The 24060-nt window shown below is 37.7% G+C and overlaps 1 protein-coding gene and 1 pseudogene across 2 annotated transcripts in view; one reads left to right on the top strand and one right to left on the bottom strand.

Moving 5' to 3' along the window:
• LOC106877764 (active breakpoint cluster region-related protein) overlaps nt 1–24060 on the top strand; it is an 84270-nt gene that overhangs the window by 23196 nt on the left and 37014 nt on the right. For both annotated transcript variants that reach the window (XM_089353601.1, XM_089353602.1), the window contains exons 10-20: nt 657–724; nt 3183–3289; nt 5782–5835; nt 7282–7420; nt 10127–10173; nt 11658–11688; nt 14054–14134; nt 16902–17110; nt 18956–19021; nt 20902–21044; nt 23244–23305. In XM_089353601.1, the coding sequence (XP_089209727.1) occupies nt 657–724; nt 3183–3289; nt 5782–5835; nt 7282–7420; nt 10127–10173; nt 11658–11688; nt 14054–14134; nt 16902–17110; nt 18956–19021; nt 20902–21044; nt 23244–23305 (1007 nt within the window). The remainder of the gene's footprint in view (nt 1–656; nt 725–3182; nt 3290–5781; nt 5836–7281; nt 7421–10126; nt 10174–11657; nt 11689–14053; nt 14135–16901; nt 17111–18955; nt 19022–20901; nt 21045–23243; nt 23306–24060) is intronic.
• Nucleotides 20381–20499, bottom strand: LOC128248198 (5S ribosomal RNA; annotated as a pseudogene).

Here is a 24060-nt window from a genome sequence, read left to right as displayed (position 1 = left end):
GTTTCTTATTTCTTTACCCCCAATTCTGTTGTTGTTGTTGCGGTATGGCCGAGCGGACCAGACAGGTTGGCTGGTCACACGTATTGCTCGATCAATACAGATAGAGATGAAGGGATGGATAGAGAGACAAGCAGGTTTGTGTGTACACACAAACGCACGCACACACACGCACACACACACACACACACACACACACACACACACACACACACACACACACACACACACACACACATTCATACGCAGGACAAAGAAAGAAAAAGAGGATCTGGGCAGACAGACAGAAAGACAGACAGATAGATAGATAGATAGATAGATAGATAGATAGATAGATAGATAAGTAGGCAATCAGACAGACACACTGATTGATTGATTGATTGATTGATTGATTGATTGATTGGTTATAGTGAGGTAGACGCATATAATGATGATGAAGAGAACGGCGAGGGTGAAGACAACGACGACGACGACGACGATGATGATGATGACGATTAAATCGCCATCACGAGAGATATATCTCCCCAAATATCACAACCCTCAATCCACAATAGATATAACCCTCACCTCTTCACCCACCGACTCCCTTTCTCTTCAGATGCATGTATTGACTCTATTTTTCTATCTCTCAGTCTTCTCTCTCTGTTCTCTTTCTGCAGCGAGGTTCGTTATAAACCCTACTACTCAATTATGCTCGATAATGACTCCATCAAGACATACGATATGGGTAAGCAGTTATCGTTATTGCCGCTTTTGTTTACTCTAACTTAATCTTTAACCGACCACATCTCCAGATGATACCTTATCTAACATCGTTCTTATATGCCTGTGCTTTATCTAATACTACCCAGGAGACACTAGTGGTCTCTGGTTTGTTACTCAGTTACCTAATGTGCTTCGGGTGGAGGCGCAATGGCCCAGTGGTTAGGGCAGCGGACTCGCGGTCATAGGATCGTGGTTTCGATTCCCAGACTGGGCGTTGTGAGTGTTTATTGAGCGAAAACACCTAAAGCTCCACGAGGCTCTGGCAGGGGATGGTGGCGAACCCTGCTGTACTCTTCCACCACAACTTTCTCTCACTCTTACTTCCTGTTTCTGTTGTGCCTGTAATTCAAAGGGTCAGCCTTGTCACACTGTGTCACGCTGAATATCCCAGAGAACTACGTTAAGGGTACACATGTCTGTGGAGTGCTCAGCCACTTGCACATTAATTTCACGAGCAGCAGGCTGTTCCGTTGATCGGATCAACTGGAACCCTCGACGTCGTAAGCGACGGAGTGCCAACAACAAATATGTTTCGAGAGTGCAGTGGTGTTTTCTGATGGGTGATGACAGAAAGAATTGTGATGCTGGTGTAGCTAACTTTTGTAGCATAAAAGATGTCAAGCTCTATCCATTTTATTGAAATGTCTCTGATGGAGGAAACAGAATTATGCTTATACACTTTTTAGAGGTTAAGCTATATATTTCTGCAAAGTGTATGTCGGCTTCCTCCGTTATATCTTTGTTTCTATTATTTTAACCTTGTATCTCTTAATGACACTAGATAGTTGTAGTCCACCATAACGTGTTTGTTGAAGATCAGGTGAAATTTATTGTTGTTCGGAAGTTTTAGCTATAGAAATTTACTAGAAATGAGATAAGAAACCAGAATGGAAGTAGATGTTTGTGATTTAATTCTACTAATACAAAAAATATGTATTTACTAGGCATAGGAGTGGCTGTGTGGTAAGTAGCTTGCTTACGAACCACATGGTTCCGGGTTCAGTCTCACTACGTGGTACCTTGTGCAAGTGTCTTCTACTATAGCTTCGGGCCGACCAAAGCCTTGTGAGTGGATTTGGTAGACGGAAACTGAAAGAAGCCTGTCGTATATATATATATATATATGTGTGTGTGTGTGTGTGTGTGTGTGTATGTCTGTGTGTCTGTGTTTGTCCCCCCAACATCGCTTGACAACCGATGCTGGTGTGTTTACGTTCCCGTAACTTAGCGGTTCGGCAAAGAGTGACCGATAGAATAAGTACTAGGCTTACAAAGAATAAGTCCTGGGGTCGATTTGCTCGACTAAAGGCGGTGCTCCAGCATGGCCGCAGTCAAATGACTGAAACAAGTAAAATGAATAAAAAAAAAAAAGAGTATTCATATCGATTGGTAGAAAGTGGAAAGGCATCTATGTAAAAAATAGCACCTGTGACGTGGCTACTCATTCCTACAGCAGAGTGAACTGGAGCAACAAAAATAAAGTGTCTTGCTCATGAAAACATCACGCAGCCCAATCCAGGATTCGAACTCACAACCTCACGATCGTAAGCTCGACACTCTAACCACTGAGCCATGCGCCTTCACTGTTGCATTTATAATTTGTATATATTTATATTATTATAAATGCAAAACAACACCACGGAGGAATCGATGCAAACATACATAGTAACTGCGGTAGGTGAACTGCGATATGGCGAGGTATTACTGTATTTTATTTATTTATGCGCCCTTTTCCGGTTTTTATGACGTATGTGTTCCCAACCCCCAGCTGGACGGGACACCAGTCCATCGCAGCTTTAATCCCCCTACGAGGGATTACTGTAAACCAATATATTTTCAGTTGAACTATAAATGCGGAAACATTCTGTGAAAACCTATCTTTATACTTTTATTTTTCTTACACATAAATACATGGAATAAAAATTACTCCCTCCACCACCAGCACCACCTATGTTAGAAATTAACACAATAAACATATAATTGTTATCTTATGCTTGCTTCAGACACGATAAATATATATTGGTTATCTTTTACTTACTTCAGTTTTTTTACTGCGGCCATGCTGGGGCACCGCCTTGAAGGGTTTTAGTCGAACAAATTGAGCCCAGGAAATTTTTTTTTATCCTAGTACTTAGTCTATCGATCTATTTTGCCGAACCGCTAAGTTACGAGGAAGTAAACACACCAACACCGGTTGCAAAGCGATGATGAGTCACAAACATACACACACACATACATACATTGAGTTATTTCAGCTTCCATCCACCAAATCCACACACAAAGTTTTGGCGGGCCCGAGGCTATAGTAGAAGACAGTTGCCCAAGGTGCCACGCAGTGGGACTGAACCCGGAACCATGTGGTAGGGAAGCAATCTTCTTACCACAGAGCTTCGTATACTTTTACTCTTTTCTTCTTTCAGAATTTTTATCTGACGTTAGAACAGAAGATATCAGGACAATATTACACGAACTACAGAAAACTCGAAAACAATATCAGATTATTTTGGATATGGCTAAATGTATGTGTGTAAGTATGTACTGTTGCTTTAATATCTTTCACTTTATAAGGCGGTGAGCTGGTAGAAACGTTAGCTCGTATGGCGAAATGCTTAGCGGTATTTCGTCTGCCGTTACGTTCTGAGTTTAAATTCCGCCGAGGTCGACTTTGCCTTTCATGCTTCCGGGGTCGATTAAATAAGTACCAGTTACGCACTGGAGTCGATATAATCGACTTAATCCCTTTGTCTGTCCTTGTTTGTCGCCTCTGTGTGTAGCCCCTTGTGGGCAGTAAAGAAATAAGAAACGTTAGCACGCTGGGCAAAATGCTTAGCGGTATTTCGTCTGTCTTTACGTTCTGAGGTCAAATTCCGCCGAGGTCGACTTCGCCTTTCATCCTTTCGGAGTCGATAAATTATGTACCAGTTGCGTACTGGGTTCTATCTAATCGACTGGCCACCACCACAAAAATGTTTCGGGCCTTGTGCCTAGAGTAGAAAAGAATATCTTTCACTTTATATCTAAACTATTGTGTCAAATAAGGAACGTCTTGCGTGAAATTATTAGTCTCGTAATTCACTTTCTGGTGCCAAACCAATATAGCATGACCGATCTCGTCATTTTCTGTTGTACGACTACATCCTGATTATTAATGTAATTCTACCTCATCAGCAATTATGTAGCATCCGAATACAATGATGCCCATGAAATTCATTGGGACTCTGTTGTACATGATACGGTCACGAAACAGAACAAAAGTGAATACAACGGTATATGGACATTATAAACATGTATACATTTTTTCTCTGTACATTTCAGTTTCAACATTCAATCTTTCTAACATATATATATCCCAGACCGGACGTTGTGAGTGTTTATTGAGCGGAAACACCTAACACTCCACGAGGCTCCGGCAGGTGGTGGTGGCGAACCCTGCTGTATCCTTTCACCACAACTTCCTTTCACTTTTCTTCCTTTTCTGTTGTACCTGTATTTCAAAGGGCCAGCGTTGTCACACTCTGTGTCACGCTGAATCTCCCCCACCCCTCGAGAACTACGTTAGGGGTACACTACGTTAAGAGTGCCCTTTTGAGCAAACCTTTGTGAGTGGATTTGGTTGACAGAAACTAAAAGGCGGCGAGCTGGCAGAATCGTTAGAGTACCGATGTTATGTACTTAATCCCTTTGTCCTTGTTTGTCCCCTTTATGTTTAGCCCCTTGTGGGCAATAAAGAAATAAGAAACTAAAAAAAGCCCTTTGTATATATCTGTGTGTGTGTGTGTGTGTGCGTGTGCGTATGCGTGCGTGTGCGTGTGTGTGTGTGTGCCCACTGCTTGACAACCGTTGTTGGTGTGTTTGCGTCCCCGTAACTTAGCGGTTGAGCAAAAAAACAATAGAATACGTACAAGGCTCAAAAAGAAAGCAAATACTGGGGTCACTTTGTTCAAGTAAAATTCATCATGGTGGTGCTTCAGCATCGCTGCAGTCTAATGACCGAAACAAGCAAAAAAATAAAGCAACGTGTGTATAATGAGTTCAGATACGCTTGTTACATATTTGACTAGTAAAAAAAAGCCGTTTTCACGGCATTTTGCCATGGAGAAAATTATCACTTTTGGCAAAAACCGTTAAAACACCAACAGTCAGTTCAGGGCACCCTGTAGTCGACCGATGAAAGTATTGCTAGCAATTTGACTATCATCATTACTAGATGTTACAAAAGAGTGACAGCCCTGAAATGACTTTGGAAGGTACAGTGCGATTATAGAAAATTCTTGTTGGATGAATCGTATGACCGTCAAATAGAATAAAAACCTGTAAAATCAATCAATCAAACAATTGAAGCAAGGAATGGGAAGAAGTAGAAAAAAAATGAGAAAAAGACTGGAGGGAAATTATAAAGTGGAAAATATAACTGGGGAGAATAGAAATTATAAATACTCACACACACCATCCTCAGATAAACGCGCACTTGCGCACCCTAGCTCAGCCAGGTCACCATTATTATCTCCCTTTCACTCAGCCTCTTTCTTCCAGTCATTTCATCATGTTGGACCGTTAATCCCTACACATCTTTTTTCTCTCTCCGTATTTTTCGTTCTCTCCCCATTTTTGCCCTCTCAAACCTTTCTGTCGAAGAGCGTAGGTTCTCGAATCATCAAAGACTTTTCCATTCTTCCCGAGTGTTGAACTAGTACACCTGCTTCTTGTCCCCTCACCTGTCTTTGTCTTTTGTTTTCTGTAAATTTCAACAATATATATATATATATATATATATATATATATATATATATATATATATATATATACATACATACATACATACATACATACATGCATACATGCATACATACATGCATACATGCATACATACATACATACATGCATACATACATACATACATACATACATACATACATACATACATATATATATATATATATATATATATATATATATATATATATATATATATATATATATATATATATGCATATGTAAATTTCTATGTTTTCGTTCCAGAAACCAGTATACAAATGGCAATTAAGTTGTTGGCAGAAATCCCTGTTTAGATACGTAAGTATCTCCATTCGCTTATATTGGTGCACAAATTCTTCCAAGTATGAATCTTAATAACGGTTCCAGCATTATAATCTCGAAACTCTTGAGGTCTAAGTGTTTCTGTGTGTATATATATGTGTATATATATGTGTATATATATGTGTGTATATATGTGTGTATATATGTGTGTATATATGTGCGTGTGTCTATGTCAGTGTCTCATTACGCAAGAAGTGTGTTCATCCTTGTTTTGTGTTTTTTCTATCAGTGTGTGTTTGCGTGCTTGTACATGGACAACGGTAAAATGCAAATAATTAAGGTGAGATGTCATTGTCAGTGCCAGCACACTTTATACTGATTGCTATTATACAGAGATAGCATCAGTGAGGAATGAAACAGTGGTAATTTTTTTTTAATCCCAAAACATTCATGGTGGATTAAACCTAAGAAGGCTATATCACTCGTGCCCCTACACTCGTCTTTATTTTCAAGTAGTGGCCCATGTCACACGATGTATACTTCCTCTTCGTTTTGATGCGATAGTGTATGAAGTAAGGGAGATTTGACTGTCATTTCTCGTCGGCTGAATAACCACATAGAGGTTCCCTTGTTGGCCTTATAAACAGTCAGCATGGATTTGTGGAAGCAGCAGAGCTTGGCATGAAATAGTTAGTCATGTTCTTAATGTCCGATCAACCTTGTGCTTCACAATTCTTTGATTGGTTTTACCATTCATACTATCAGCAATCGATGTTCATTTAAATCGACTGCTTGAATCGCTAGTGTAACAACAGATGAAACGTTACATGGCATTTAGTTGTGTCCCTTTATCTTCTGAGTTCAATACCCCATGAGATGAAATTCACCTTTTTTTTTCCGGGTCAACGAAATGAAATACCAGAAACCTTCTGAGGTTTTCGTAATTGTTGCCTTCAATAGTCACCTTAGTGGCAAATAAAAGAAATTGTTGCTGTTGTTGCTGTAGCGGGGGGGGGGGGGTGAAATAGTGGTGGCTGTGTGGTGGTGGTGATGGTGGTGGTGGTGTTTGCGGTGGTGTTTGTGTCAACGCTGTATATATATAGACGGACTTCTTTAGTGTTAAATTCCTGTGGCCTTCTCTTTCGTCGTTGTTGTTGTTATCCTTTTTGTTCTTGTTCAGTAGCTCTAAATGAACCCTGATAAAGAAGAGCTCAGTTAAGTATGTTGTCCGGCAGACGAACATGTATAATCCATAAATTCACAGATTCTTATGTATCATATCTCTGAATGGTTGAGGACAAAAAAGCACATTCTGTCACACAACGCTTTTTTTTTTTTTTTTCATATGTGGTGCAATGTTTCACTCTGAACACAAACATGGTATTTGTGGATTACAACTACATTTTACGAATTGACTTTCGTTCTCTTTTGTTGCCAACGAGTTTATTTACATTCGCTGTTAATCATATTATAATTCTACAGGAGTATGAGTTGACTCTTCTTGTGCCCAGCTTAAGGTTGATTATCCAGGAGCAAAACGGACACAAAAATATGTTCCTCTTCTCTTCCCTTGTAGAGCTGCTCACCTGGAAGGACCTGATCAGCAACTCCCGCTGTGGAGGTGAGATATTATTTACTATCCATTCATGGATTCATTCATTTATTTTTCGTGTGACACAGCTGGGCCGTTAAAAAAATGTTTGGAGTCAGTAGTTCACGTATAGTCAGCATAGTCAACTTCCAGTACCCTAATTTACCAAACTATTAAAACTAGATAAACCCCTGTTTTCCTGCTTTGCTCATCTCCAAGACAAAAGGTGGTCAAATGTCTCAACATAATATCCTGCAGTGGATGCGTAATGGCCCAGTGGTTAGGGCAGCGGAAACGCGGTCATAGGATCGTGGTTTCGATTTCCAGACCGGGCGTTGTGAGTGTTTCTTAAGCGAAAACACCTAAAGCTCCACGAGGCTCCGGCAGGGGATGGTGGCGAACCCTGCTGTACTCTTTCACCACAACTTTCTCTCACTCTTACTTCCTGTTTCTGTTGCGCCTGTAATTCAAAGGGCCAGCCTTGTCATACTGTGTCTCGCTGAATATCCCCGAGAACTACCTTAAGGGTACACGTGTCTGTGGAGTGCTCAACCACTTGCACGTTAATTTCACGAGCAGGCTGCAACTGTAATCAGCGGCAGTGGAAGGATTTCTGTAAAACTTAAGTACATTAATTTGAGATAAACTTATAAATGTATAACCTGTCAGTGTTGGCCAGTGCCCAGTCTAATTTAATAGCGCCATCTGGTGAACTCTAAATTGACAGACCTTGTTGTTTTGATGCTGATCTGAAGGAGATCTTTTTCTCTATTCTAGTGTTATTAGTGTCGATGTTGCCGCGGGATGTATCCGAGTTGATTAACTGTTTTAATAAAATTCTTTCACTTGTCTGAGTTCTCTCTCTCCCTCTCTCTCTCTCTCTCTCTCTCTCTCTCTCTCTCTCTCTCTCTCTCTCCCTCTCTCTTTCCCCCTCTTTCTCTCTCTCTCTCTCTCTCTCGCTCCTCTCTCTCTCTACCTTCCCACACTCTCTCCCTGTCTCTCTACATTCCCACTCTTTCTCCTTCTCTCTCTCTTTCTCTTTCTCTCTCTCTTTCTCCTTCTCTCTCTACCTTGTCTCTCTCTTTCTATCTCTCCCCTCTCTCTTTCTCTCTCTCTTTCTCTTTCTTTCTCCTTCTCTCTCTCTCTCTCTCTACCTTCTTACTCTCTCTCCCTGTCTCTCTACATTCTCATTTTCAGTCTCTCTTTCTTTATTTACTTTCAGTCTCTCTCTTTCTCTTTCTTTCTCTCTCTTCCTTCTCTCTCTCTCTCTCTCTCTCTCTCTCTCTCTCCCTCTCTATCTCTCTCTCTCTTTCTCTCTCTCTCTCTCTCTCCCTCTCTCTCTCTCTCTCTGCAAGTCTATTTTTACGAGTTTATTTAGGGCTGTGATTTGAGCATATATTTCTAATCATATCCGAAAGAACCTTCCGCCAATCTCTGAACGTTAAGTCAAGTATGATTACCTCAGAGTTTGAGTTAAGAAGATCCACTTTGAAAAATAGGTTGGTTGTGGTGAACGTGTTGGTTTGCGTGTAAAGGAATGGAAAACTATTATTGCCGTGTGCCATAGACTAATCTATCATGGACAATAGTAGAATGGCTGCTAAATACTAGATTTAAAACATTTTCGTTGCGTCTCGTTGATTGAAGCATAATTTGTGACACTAAATTTAAACAGTGCTTCGAATGGTTATTTGATTGGGGTTTAATGCAGTTAGTTAATTTCGAAGAATTTGTTTATAGGCCAATCTACATAAAGTAAGATTAAGTTGTCCGCCAATAATATATTCCAGAATTGCATATTTTTGGATGATGGAATAGATTTAGTTAATATGTTAATGGAAGCACAACAATGACATTTACGTTGACTCGAAGGGTCCACTTATGGTTAGGTCACTAACCCTATTGTGTAGAAGCATAGATCGCAATAACCAATGGAATATATATAAAGAAATGATGGCAAGAACGGTTGCTCTTCATTCGCTTCAAATTCAACAATGCAAGTGTATTGTGATAATGTTTCTAGCTTTTGTCTTTGCATTCAAGTGGGAATTACTAAGACAAGACTCAGTTTGGATGAAGATAGGAATAAGAAGTTTCTGCTCTGAAATCCATCTAACCATGTATTGAATCTTTCATGATGGTGCACTAGATACGTTGTATGTGTTCTGAAATGCAATGGAACGTAAACAGTTATAAATATTACTTTAATGTGTCTATAATATTATGTCCTAGTCTTTTCTCTCATCTGTGTGTGGTGTTATATTCTCACTCGTTTACTGAAACATAAGTATTCATAAGTCTGTAGCTGACTTTTTTTTCCCATTTAATCAGGCACACTTTTCTAGTTCGAATTACGTATCATTTCTTTTCCTTTCCTAAACCCGTGTACTGTCTCTAGTAAATGTTATTATTTGTTTAACAGCATACAACTCGCGGCCGCAATTTTACAGAAGATAACTTATGGTCCTCCCTTTTATCATTTCCATCCGAGTGTCAGTCTGGCTTAACTTATTAGTTAAATATATTAGCTCCAAACAGAAAAGGAATAGTGAGAGGAAGCCCCCTTAGAATATTGTTCTTCCAATAGAGATGATGTTAGTTTTATAATTTCTTTATTTGTCGTTATACAGAAAATTACCTATTATTTACATATGAAATGTATGATGTTTTATAACGATGCCTTGTATGAAGAGAGGAGCATCGGACTGTACTGTTATTATCTATTTACTTTTACAGAAACTGAATACCATATTTGCCTGAATTTTATCTCTCAATATTCTAAGGTAAACCCCAATAAATAATACCTTATTATTATTATTATTATTATTATTATTATTATTATTATTATTATTATTATTATTATGTTGTTGTTATTTTCCTTCTTTCTTCAATTTTTTTCCATTTCTCGCCGAGTGTTTTCCGTACACCTAGGGCAGAGAAACTCGTTGTATGCATTCCCAGTTTACACACGCAAATTCACAGGTAAAACAGGTATTTAAGAAAAAAAAAATCATGATGGATGTTGTTTTCACAGCGATAATGCTCTTCTCAGTACATGAGTCGTTCCAGTTAGCACGATTTTTTGCACTTCCTGTAGGGACAGTAAGCCTGGTATCATTTTCAAATAGGTTTCAGTACCTTTTTTTTTTTTTTATCATTCCTAGAGATCCTACAATCACTGGTATGGTAGTCGTCTTGAGGTGCTACATTTTTTCAATTTCTATTAGCAAGTCTTTATATTTACTGATCTTGTCAAATTCTTTCGCCGCTATATTATGATCAGGGGGAATACTCATGTCAATTAATAAACACGTCTTCTTTGTATGATCTTTTATAATGATATCCGGTTTATTAGCTTTTATAGCCTTGTCAGTATGTACGGGGAAGTCCCAGAGAATCGATACATTTTCTCCCTCAGTCACAGCTTCAGGATGGTATTTATACCATTTATCAGCGGTTTTGATTTTATAATGCTGACATATTGTCCAGTGTAAATACACTGGACATTATTATTATTATTATTATTATTATTATTATTATTATTATTATCATCATCATCATCATCATCATCATCATCATCATCATCATCATCATCATCATCATCAGTATCATCATTATTATTATTATTATTATTATCATCATCATCATTATCATCAAGGCAGCGAGCCAGCAGAATAATTAGCGCCTCGGACAAAATGTTTGGCAGAAATTGTTTTTTTGGCTCCCCACGTTCTTTGTTCAGATGCTGCCAAGGTTGATCTTACCTTTAATCCTTTCAGAGTCGGTAAAATATGTACCAGCTGGACACTGGTATCGGTGCAATCGACATGCACCCACCACCCCAAAATTGATGGCCTTGGGCCAAAATTGGAAAGAATTATTAGTTTTGATCAACATCATCATTTCCATCGTCATCATCATCATCATCATCATCACCATCATCATGCAACAGTTTTATGCGAGTTTATACTGCACCATCAGTATAAAGACATTTTGTCCGGCGTGTCCGCCATTTTGCTGTCCATTTCTTTAAAGAAAACATCTGTGAAAATTAGAATTTGAACCGATCGAAATGCATTGTAGATTTGAAAAAAAAAAAACAGAACCCTGAGTCAATAGGGAGTTCAGTTTCATCACTAACACCATCGTACGCAAATATTAACTCACATACACACCTGCACCTCACCATACATGCGCATACACCTAAACACATACTGATTCATATTTGAAACGCTTCTAAAATATTTTTTTATTTTATGTGTTGCAGATTGACCGGCTGCCATGTGACACTGATACAAGTAAATGGATGTTTCCATTCACAGTTTGAGTTTATAGACATAACCGCAAGAGAGAGAGAGAGAGATAACACTCCGTCTCGAATAGGAAAGGAGTAACCTCCTCTACCAAGCACATGTCCTTTTCTTGCTTTCAGTGTTGTGTTTGTTCCCACTATACAACCGTAATCTAGAATATATCTATGTTTATGTATGCGCAGCTATGAATATACGTATATGTGCATCTATGTATGAATGTATGTATGTGTGTATGTATGTACGTAAGTACTTATGTATGCATGCATACATACTCACATACATACACACATATGCACATGCACACTGATTCACACATCCATACATATAGGAAACAAAAAAAGCTTTCACGACATCGGATCGAACTCGGAACCACATGCTACCACAAACACATATACACAGCACATACGCACATAGACATGTAATGTTGTACATTAAATTGTATAAATATTTATATGTACATCTACACACACACACACACACACATGCACATATAACACGCATGCATGCATACATATACAAATGATTCGTTACAGATGTCCATATGTTTCGTTCTAAGGAGCTGTTCAAAAGATTAGGTATTTTGGTTCAGCTGGTGGATTTAATATGAAGAGACAAAAGACCTGTAGGGAAAAGTGTGTTGTAAAACTAGATACCACAAATAAAGGAATGTATATTATCCTGAATTGAAACTAGGGCAAAGCATATGCAATGTTACTAGTAATAATTCCATACACATTTATATAGATTCCGTGTAGACACATTATACCGAGTGTCCACAAAGTCTGGGTACATGGGGATCAACAATACTTTAAGAAATAAGAAATTATTATTTCTTATATTAAATCGTTTATGTTATGATTTTATTTACTCCATGTACCCAGACTTTGTGGACACCCTGTAGAAACAGAAAACGGTTAAAGCTAGTGTCTCTTGTTTCATTAAACAATTATTCAATTTATTTCTCTTGAATATATATCTATTTTGCGATGATATATTATTTATACAGTCTCCCCCACCCCAAGAAAAATACAAAAAGAAAGAAAAACGGGTTAAGTACGAGTGTCAATATTATTGAGTTCAGCAAGGCAGTGAGCTGACAGAATCATTAGCACGATGGGGGAAATGCATAGCGGTATATCGTCTGTCTTTACGTTCTAGGTTCAAATTCCACCGAGGTCAACTTTACCTTTCATTCTTTCGAGTTCGATAAAATAAATACCAGATGAGCACTAGGGTCGATGGATGTGATCGACTTACGCCCTCCTACGAAATCGCTGGTTGGCATTTAGAAGGGCATCCAGCTGTAAAAACCATGTCAAAACAGGCACAGAAGCCTGGTGTAGTCTTCTACCTAACTGGCTCCTGTCAAACTGTCCAACCCATGCCAGCATGGAAGGTGGACGTTAAACGATGACGATGATGATGATGATGATATATTTTTTAATTTTTTAACTTGTTTCAGTCATTTGACAACAGCCATGCTGGAGCACCGCCTTGAAGTACTTCTGTTGATCCCTGGACTTATTTTAAAGCCCAGTGCTTATTTTATCGGTCTCTTTGCCGAACCGCTAATTTACGGGGACGTAAACACACCAACAGCGGTTGTCAAGCGATGATGGGGAACACAGACACAAAGACATACAGTTACACATTCATATATGTATATACATATATATATTTGCATATGTATATATATATATATATATATATATATATATATATATATGGGAGAATATACAAATAATAACAACAGACGAGGACAGGTGGTGTAAATAACAAAAATATGTGTGTGTGTGTATATATATATATATATATATATATATATATATATATGTATATATATGTATATACATGTATATATATATATATATATATATATATATATATATATATACACACACATACGACGGGCTTCTTTCAGTATCCGTCTACTAAACCAACTCATAAAACTTTAATCAGCCCGGGGCTACAGTATAAGACACTTGCCCAAGGTGCCACATAGTGAGACTGAACCCGGAACCATGTGGTTGGAGAGCAAGCTTCTTATCACACAGCCATATCACCATGCATGTGTATCTATTGGTGTATGTTCGTATGCATGTCTGTGTGTATATATGTATTTATGTAGATGCAAATATATGTATTTATACACTTATACACACACACACACTCACACACACATACACACGTATACACACACACACACGCAGATATATTATATGTGTACGTGCATATGTTTATGTGTATGTATGAAGTTGTATATTCACATTTAAACACAAATGTTCTTCTATCTATCACTTCTTAAATACAACTCGCTGAAATGCTTAGCTTTTTCATTGTATCTGTTCAGAAAACAGCCTACTTCACAGTTCGGGAACTCTCAACGTCTACGTCCACCAGATCCGAAGCTGTGACTGCACCCTTCCTCCAGGTTTGTAAGACAATTTCCCACTTACTCAGTTAAGGCCAGAATGGTCGCAATGCTTGTTAGGAGCACGTGTCTGCAATTCGCATATTCACATCTATGGTGGCTAGGGTGTAGCGAGAACACAGGAAATATGATGAATACGCGATAAATGTGTATTTTCATATACACGCCTATTGTATGTGCCTTTTATGTAAATACATGTGTATACACATATGTATATATGAAATGTATGTATATGCATATATATATATATATATATATATATATGTGTGTGTGTGTGTGTGTGTGTGTGTGTGTGTGTGTGTGTGTGTGTGTGTGTGTGTGCACGCGTATGTAAATATATATACAGGGTGTGGTAAATAAACTGTCGTCTGAATTACGCAGAAATGAAAATAACATTGATATTTCATTTTAACAGACATATTTATCAAAATTATATAAATACTAAAGAGTACATTTATTCAATAAAATCGCCATTGGGTTCAACCACGGCCTCCAAACGACTTCGGAATCTCCTGCAACTCTTCTGGACGGTTTCCTTGTTTAAGTTGGTGAATGCTGCCATAATCCTTACCTTCAGTTCACCTTTGCTGTTGCAAGGAGTTTTGTTGTCTCTCGCTCAACTGTGCCCCACACATAATAATCAAGGGGGTTGCAGTATGGGAAGTTAGGTGGCCAAATATTAGGGGTGATGTGGTTGCAGCAATTGTCTGACAGCCATGACTGGATTCTCCTGCTTATGTGTCATGGTGCAGAGTCCTGTTGCCAGATATAGGGTCTTCTAGCAGCCCCGCCTCTTGACCCGGGGTAGCATTACTTCCTCCATGCATTTGATGTAGGCCTTCGTGTTGAGTGTGAGGCCGTTTGGGAAGATGAATGGAGGCATAACGTCGCCATCACGAGTGATCACTCCAAACACCATGATGTTGATTGGATGTTAGATTTTTATCAATATCGGTACATGTCCTCAGATTGACAGCCAAACACTCTGAAATATTCGTACTGGAGTCGCCGGCGCGAATACCAAGCAGTAAATCATGTCGTTTCCAAATTTTTGGCAGGGTGAATTGCGTCATGGTGCTACTTTTCTCACAGACGGTGCCCAACTGACCCTACTATAGTGTGTAGTCGACAAAATCAAAAATGAACAAAGCGTATGTGCGAAATTAAAAATATAAAATGGCGACAATTTACCCATCGCACCCTGTATGTGTGTGCATATATATATATATATATATATATAGTCAATTCGAGGATGTCAGGTCCTTATTAAGGATTTAATAATCCAAAACTTCCACTGGTTAATCGCTATCATATAAGGAGAAAGTCACGACGATATGTTAGGGATTATTATAGTAATACATATATTATTAATAATTAAAGAAAGAAAACGGACAAATATGGATGTATAATTTATTTATTTGTATGATATTATGAGGTTGAAAGTTTTTTTTTTATAAAACAATACTAATAAATTATAAATTATAAGCTCAAAAAAACAGCTGGTCTTTGGCATCTTCCGTTTCTTTCTTTGAGCTTTATAATTTATAATTTATTACCTCCATCTTAGCGAAGGCAGTGGTATTGTTTCCAGTTGTGTTTGTTTGCTTGTTTGTCCGTGGACAAGATATCCCAAGAACCGCTGGATGGATTCGGATGAAACTGTTAAGGATGTTTGGCCTCGTGACTAGCACGAACTGATTAAATTTTGGGATCGATCAGGTACCGGATAAGGATTCTGGATAATTTTTAATAAATATCAGGAGAACAGATATATACACACCCAAGTTTTATTATACAGTTGTTCACATATTTCTTTGTCAGGTTAAAAGTTCAAGATTTTATGACTACTTTTATTAACGTTTGTTGTTGTTGGCACTCCGTCGATTACGACGTAGAGGGTTCCAGTTGATCCGATCAACGGAACAGCCTGCTCGTGAAATTAACGTGCAAGTGGCTGAGCACTCCACAGACACGTGTACCCTTAACGTAGTTCTTGGGGATATTCGGCGTGACACAGTGTGACAAGGCTGACCCTTTGAATTACAGGCACAACAGAAACAGGAAGTAAGAGTGAGAGAAAGTTGTGGTGGAAGAGTACAGCAGCGTTCGCCACCATCCCCTGCCGGAGCCTCGTGGAGCTTTAGGTGTTTTCGCTCAATAAACACTCACAGCGCCCGGTCTGGGAATCGAAACCGCGATCCTATGACCGCGAGTCCGCTGCCCTAACCACAGGGCCATTGCGCCTTCACTTATTAACGCTAACACTTCACAAAAGAATAATTTTGGTTGAGCTTACACTCTATTCAGATGATACCCGGGCTATATTTAAATCTGACCCTGATGAAGCAGTACTGATATTTAACACCAAGATGCACAATTTGCCGTGTGCACCGACTTACAGTGTGGCAAAGAAAGATGTGATTAACTTTATAATAAAATTTGGATGTGTAAGTCTTTGCTCTCCTGATATTTATTAGGTTTTTATTTCTTCTCGACCGACACTATGCAGTCTTTATAAGAACATTTGGATTTACCGAAGTGAGAATCAACCGAGTACAGTAAATTTAACTATCTGGGGTTTATCTACATTCTCTGAGGTTAGCCAGCATAACTAACCGATAAGAGCGAGCACGGTACCTGCTAGGATTATATATCCCTCTTTACCATTTTTGGAAATTTACTTTGATATATATATATATATATATATATATATATATATATATATATATATATATATATATATATATATATTGTTTTTCTATTGCAGCCGACACCTACGTAACATTAGAAGTTGACTCTTTCAATGGATTTTTCGCAAGAGTCTACCGAACAAAGGTAATAAAAGAATGCACACATCCAGTCTACGATGAGGAGTTTACAATTCCCACAGTGTGTTCCAGAAGTTTAAAGATATCTGTTTTCAGATGTGATGCTGGAGAAGAAGGCTTTAAACTGTCTATGGCTGGAATTTATGATGTGAGTATGAAATGATAATCTCCAAATACAGCATATATTACTTACTTTCTCTCTCTCACTCTCTCTCTATATATATATATATATATATATATATATATATATATATATATATATATATATATATATATATATATATATATGCAGGGTAATGCAAACGTTTGGACCCATAGGCAATTTATTACATAACAATTTACAGTTTACAATTTCTACTCTTTCTGAAATTGTTAGCTTTTCAGTCATGGTTACCAATCTGAAGGACATTAGATATGATAATTATATGACCAAAATCATGTTAAAGATAAAAAAATAGTTTTTTGTAATCTTTCTACGGGTCCAGACTTTTGCACCGCCCTGTATATATCAAAATAAGAAGACAAAGAAATTCTTTAGCACATCTTTAATGATTTGGTTACAAATAATTTCTGTACCAATTATGTTTGCAAAGCCAGTTAACTCAAAAATTCAAATTGAAAATTTACGGTTTTAAACGTTAGAGCGGCACTTCATCAGACTTGCATCAAAGGTGTGCTGCCACATTGTCTGTAGATATGTATGTATGTATGTATGTATGTATGTATGTATGTATGTATGTATGTATGTATGTATGTGTAAATATGCATGTAAGTATATATATATATATATATATATATATATATATATATATATATAAGGAGCACTCCGTCGGTTAGGACGACGAGGGTCCCAGCTGATACGATCAATGGAACAGGTTGCCCGTGAAATTAACGTGCAAGTGGCTGAGCTCTCCACAGACACGTGTACCCTTAACGTAGTTCTCAGGGTGAAGGTGCGTGGCTTAGTGGTAAGGTCGTGAGTTCAATTCCCGGCGACGCGTTGTGGTCTTGAATAAGACACTTTATTTCACGTTGCTACAGTCAATTCAGCTGGGAAAAATGAGTAGTGCCTGTATTTCAAAGGGCCAGCCTTGTCACACACTGTTACGCTAAATCTCCCTGATTATATATATATATATATATATATATATATATATATATATATATATATATATATATATATATATATATATATACATATACATACATATATATATATGTATGTATATATATATATATATATATATATATATATATATATATATAATTAAAAAATATGGCAAAAACATAATATATTAATTAATATCGATTAATTACCAGGAAGCTAGCACATTTAAAGAATCAAAGAGATTCAGAAACAGTGTCTGCAATCTCAGGGGGTTAAAGTAAATTTTTATATATCTTTATATACATTTTTATACTTTTATATATATGACGTCAACGTCATATATAAATATATATATATATATATATATATATATATATATATATATATATATATATATGCATTGTCACTAAATGAAAGCAAAAGAAAATATATCGTTTTAACTTACATAGTAAGTTAAGATCCTATAAATTTCGAGAAAGGTTTTTTCAAATAGTAAAAAACATAGTTCAGAGTAATGTGTAGCTAATGGCAGACTACCTTTCTTCAGCTAAACTTAAGTCAATTCCTTCATGCATCACTTGAACAGAAAGATGGGGGGTACGCGATAAAAAATTAGAATAATGTTGAGGGTAGAGCGGGTAATGGGTCTACTCCGAGAGTAACTTTATATGTCAGAGATAGCGTTTTGGAACAGAGCGCGTTTCTTGTAGATAGAACAAACTAGCATTCATGTAGGTTTTTCTAATTGGTGTTAGGTGACTATCGACTGGAAAGTACGTAATGAAGAAGCCAAAAGACGGCATATGGGGTTGAACAGCAACTACAAGAATAACAGCTAACCTTTCAAGTATTTTCTTCTCATCTGTCTTCATATTTTCTTTTTAGATATGGCATGGATACCTAAGTGAATCCTACAAATTGGTTACTGTACCTTTGCTGCCATCTAAACTAGTGAGTTTTGTCTATCATATTCATATATCATTCATATAGTCTTTATGTTTACTTTCTACTCTCTCGATGCTAAATGTGTTGAAACAGTTGTCGTGATTAATAAATTCTCTTATATTCCATCTTCCGTCTTTCATTTGCCATATATCCCCCCCCCCTCTCTCTCTCTCTCTCTCTCTCTCTCTCTCTCTCTCTCTCTCTCTCTGCCTACCCACCTACCCACCTACCTACCAACATATCTATCTATCACACAAACATGGACACATATACATACATATTCATATATATGTGTGTATGTGTGTGCATATATATATATATATATACACACACACACACATTCATGCATACATACATACAAACATACATACATACGTACGTACGTACATACATACATACATACATGCATGCATGCATACATACATACATACATACATACATACATACCGTCCAACCTATGCCAGCATGAACAACGGACATTAGGATGATGATCATGATGATCATGATAGACACACACACACACACACACACACACACACACACACACACACACACACACACATGTATGTATATGTATTCAAACTTTAGGGAATGGAGTAGGTAAAATCCAGACCACATATGTTTCATAGCTAGTGGAACCTCGGAAGTAGTCAATTATCCGTGAGCTACTCTTCAGACCAAGGATACCTTCATTCTATGAAGTTTACATTGTCATTAGGGGATCCCATGTAAACTCGGTGGGGGATTCGATCGAGTTCCATACATACTCTGGATTTACTAATCGGACAGGAACACAAGTATAATTATATGGTCTACACAGATCCTAATGCTTCTCATTGGTCGATCTAGTTTGCGAAATTTTGATTACAACAGAGGTGTTTAAAAATATTCCCTTTGTTTTTAAAATCTTCATTCCCTTGTGTTACACACATAAACACACACAATGCTTGTTTTTATATATAGTTATTTTATTCTTTTGCTTCAGTCGTTTGACTTCGGCCATGCTGGAGCACCGCCTTTAGTCGAGCAAATCGACCCCAGGACTTATTCTTTGTAAGCCTAGAACTTATTCTATCAGTCTCTCTTGCCAAACCGCTAATTGACGGGGACGTAAACACACCAGCATCGGTTGTCAAGCGATGTTGAGGAGACAAATACAGATACACAAACATATACATACATATATATACGACGGGATTCTTTCAGTTTCCGTCTACCAAATCCACTCACAAGGCTTTGGTCGGCCCGAGGCTAGAGTAGAAGACACTTGCCCAAGTTGCCACGCAGTGGGACTGAACCCGGAACCACGTGGTTGGTAAACAAGCTACTTACCACACAGCCACTCCTGCGCTTATAAGTGTGTGACGCTTACAGCACCTAGGTTTCACAAGCGGTCACCCATCTAAGCACTCACTAGGCTTGACGTTGCTTAACTTTGGTGATCGGACGAGAACCGACGCTCTCAACGTGATATGGCTGTAAGTTATATAGGAAAGCTGAAAAAACTACTAAACTTTAATCGAAGCACACTCAGTAGACTTAAGCAGAATACCATATATTTTACAAGAAAATGCTTCATATTTAATACGAAGTTCCACGCACTTACTGTTATACATTCATACACACGAAAGTAGACAGGACACAAACGGCAGTAATAAACTTGCTATTTAATCATGTTTCTGCAACAATATAATTATCCGTATTCCGCTGAGGTCGACTTTGCCTTTTATCCTTTCGGGGTCGATAAATTAAGTACCAGTTGCGAACTGGAGTCGATTTAATCGACTTGCTCCCTCCCACAAAATTTCGGGCCTTGTGCCTAGAGTAGAAAAGAATATAATTATCAGTGTATTATCATATTCATATAATCTCTTTATTCCTGCCAGAATTGCTGTATAGCGCTTTCGTTAAAACTGTTCGAAAATAGACGCAGTCCACGTAAAAACATCGATACCAGGATCCCTTTCCTGAGAAGGTTTTACAGGTATCGTGAGAGAATATTCGGTGAACAACTCTCCGTTATCTTGGCGTAAGTAGTAGCTTTAGTTTGTTGGAATGGAGGGCGTTGTTTGTTTTTGTTATTGTCCATCAGCAAGTCGAAAACCCGCATATTGGATTCCTTCGTCGGCACCTTGTAACTTTCCGTAGTTGATGTTTTCGACATTTTATTTCTTTGCTCTTTTACTATTTTATTTATTCTTGTTTCAGTCATCTGACTGTGGTCATGCTGGAGCACCGCCTTGAAGGGCTTTTGGTCGAACAAATCGACCCCAGGACTTATTTTGAAAGCCTAGTACTTATTGTACCAGTCTTTTTTTGCCGAACTGCTAAGTTACGGAGAGGTAAACACACTAACACTGGTTGTCAAGCAACGGTGGAGGACAAACACAGACACAAAGACATACACGCATATATATATATATATATTTATATATATATATATATATATATATATATATATATATATATATATATATATATATATATATCTGTGTGTGTATGTATATATATATATGCATATATATATATATATATATATATATATATATATATATATATATATATATATATATATATATATATATATATACGACAAGCTTCTTGCAGTTTCTATCTACCAAATCCACTCACAAGGCTTTGGTTGGACCGAGGCTATAGTAAAAGACACTTGCCTAATGTGCCACGCAGTGGGACTGAACCCGGAACCATGTGGTTGGGAAATAAGCATGCGCCTATGCAAAAATAAAATGGTCCCGATGACGTGTCATCAGCATAAGTAGCAGCACGATCTCGACACCACTACCATCAATACCTGTCATATCTCTGTCATCAACACCACCGTCATATTCATTGTCATCATCATTAATAACCACTTCTTTCCTTTCCTCGTTGTCATCATCATTACCTGCACCACTAACATCATCATCATAATCATCGTCGTCAGCTGCAATATTAATGGCTTCATTATGTCCCACCACATTCAAAGCCTTTCTCTCCGTCATTCTGAGATGTTTACCATCAATGATTAACTGCATAGAAACACTAGCTGCTGCGCTTCGCCGGATGAGGAAGAAATGACAGCAAAATTTCCATAAGAAATTGTCACTAATATCGGTGACAGCTTGGGTAATGTAACCGCTCAAGGTGATGCCCCAGTATGGCTACAGTCAAATGATTGAAACAAGTAAAAGATATATATATATATATATATAAAGTTTTCAATGAATATATTACTTTCCAGTAAAATTAAGCCCCATAAGGGTAGAAGTATACATATAAATACAGATAAGTGGTACAATAGCGTCGTATTTGTATCGATTGCTATTTTCCAGTAAATATTGGTGCCTTATTGTACCACTCATATGTGTATATATATAATACAGAATGGGACAAGAACACAAAACATCCAGACAGTTAGGTGATACAAGAAAGGGACAAAACAGATTATCTTTGCAATTTCGGCTGGTTATTCTCGATATTGCTCCAATCTGACCAGCCCCAAGAAAAAACTAAGCTAAGAGCATTAGATTCCTTGGAAGAAAGCAGCGAATGTATACAAAAACAAGGACGGAAAAAAACGAACAATGTTACACAAATACAGTAGGAAAAAAAAACGGATATATGTCTTTCGACTAAGGACGAATAAAATTAAGCTGGCGTATATGCAAATAAGGCCTTACAGCCGAGATACAAGATTTCACAGGCACAGGGAGAAACAACGATGTTGCACGCACAACGGTCGCCCAAAAAAGAAAGGTCAGGCTTGACCGAACACCGGTCACCTGGGAAGAGAAGAGAGAGAGGTAGAGGGACAAAATAATTAGTAGAGAGGGGCGAGAAAAAATGACAGGGACACAGTGAAGTGAAAAGTGGAGGGAGAAGAGAATACAAGGAAATGTGAGCGAGGGGGAACGAAAGAACGAACAGTGGAATGAACGAATAAGGGTGAAGGAGCTGATAGACAGAAATAGAGTCATACAAGATTTAGAAAAATGTGTACTTACATATAAGAGACAGCGTGTACGTACGCCGCTATATATATATATATATATATATATATATATATATATATATATATATATATATATATATATATATATAATACAGAATGGGACAAGAACACAAAACATCCAGACAGTTAGGTGACACAAGAAAGGGACAAAACATACAGATAGACGATACAAAGAAAACACGGACATGTCATTGTTTTTGTTATTTTCTTTTTCAGCCGAGAAGAAGGTAGTGTTCCGATGATTGTCAGCGCATTAACGGCAGAAATTGAATCAAGGGGTATGAAAATCTGTATTCTCCATATTGTTAATATTTAAAATGATCTCCTTGTCTTATGACCTATATTTCAGCTGTTCCCGTCACGTGTATACACATAAGAACGACTTACGTGTTGTTTGCTTTTTGCATATCCCTCCAGTGTTGGCTCTCCACCGAAAATGTCCTGAGTGTTACCTTTAATATTGCACTAATCTGTAAATATTAACGGCATCGTGGAAATTTTGGGAGATGTATTCATGTATGTTGGTATGCAAAGCTGGTTCTTTCCCTCTAGAATTTTCTTGAGTTACCGTAGTCCTCAAGTGAAGTACTTGTGGTGGAATGACATCAAGAAGTATCGCTTGAGTAATTCACTCCCAACACCGAAGCTGTTATTTTCGTATTTTGAGCACATGATTGATATGTGGTTTCGCCATTGTCATTCAGCATAGGATTAAGTGATATAGACGCATGAAAGCTTTCTGGACTGAATGTAAGCGTCTTCATGTGTCTTTTCTTATGAGATAGAGCTTAAGGATATCTGTTTCTGTGGAAGAGTCCAGTTGAAATATATTTCTTAGTAGATGCGTACATATTTTGATTACAAATCTTTTCTGCATAAATATCATGCCACACACACACACACACACACACACACACACACACACACACACACACACATACATACATACATGTATATATTGCTGTCGTTCGACGCTGGGGCTACAGCTATGCGATTATACGATCAATTGAATTACCTGCTAACTCAATTAACG

Source organism: Octopus bimaculoides, chromosome 6 (genome assembly GCF_046866305.1).
Source record: "Octopus bimaculoides isolate indiv1 chromosome 6, ASM4686630v1, whole genome shotgun sequence".
In the NCBI taxonomy this organism is placed as follows: domain Eukaryota; kingdom Metazoa; phylum Mollusca; class Cephalopoda; order Octopoda; family Octopodidae; genus Octopus; species Octopus bimaculoides.
Note: the sequence above shows the minus strand (reverse complement) of the source record. Positions and strands in the feature narration are given on the sequence as shown.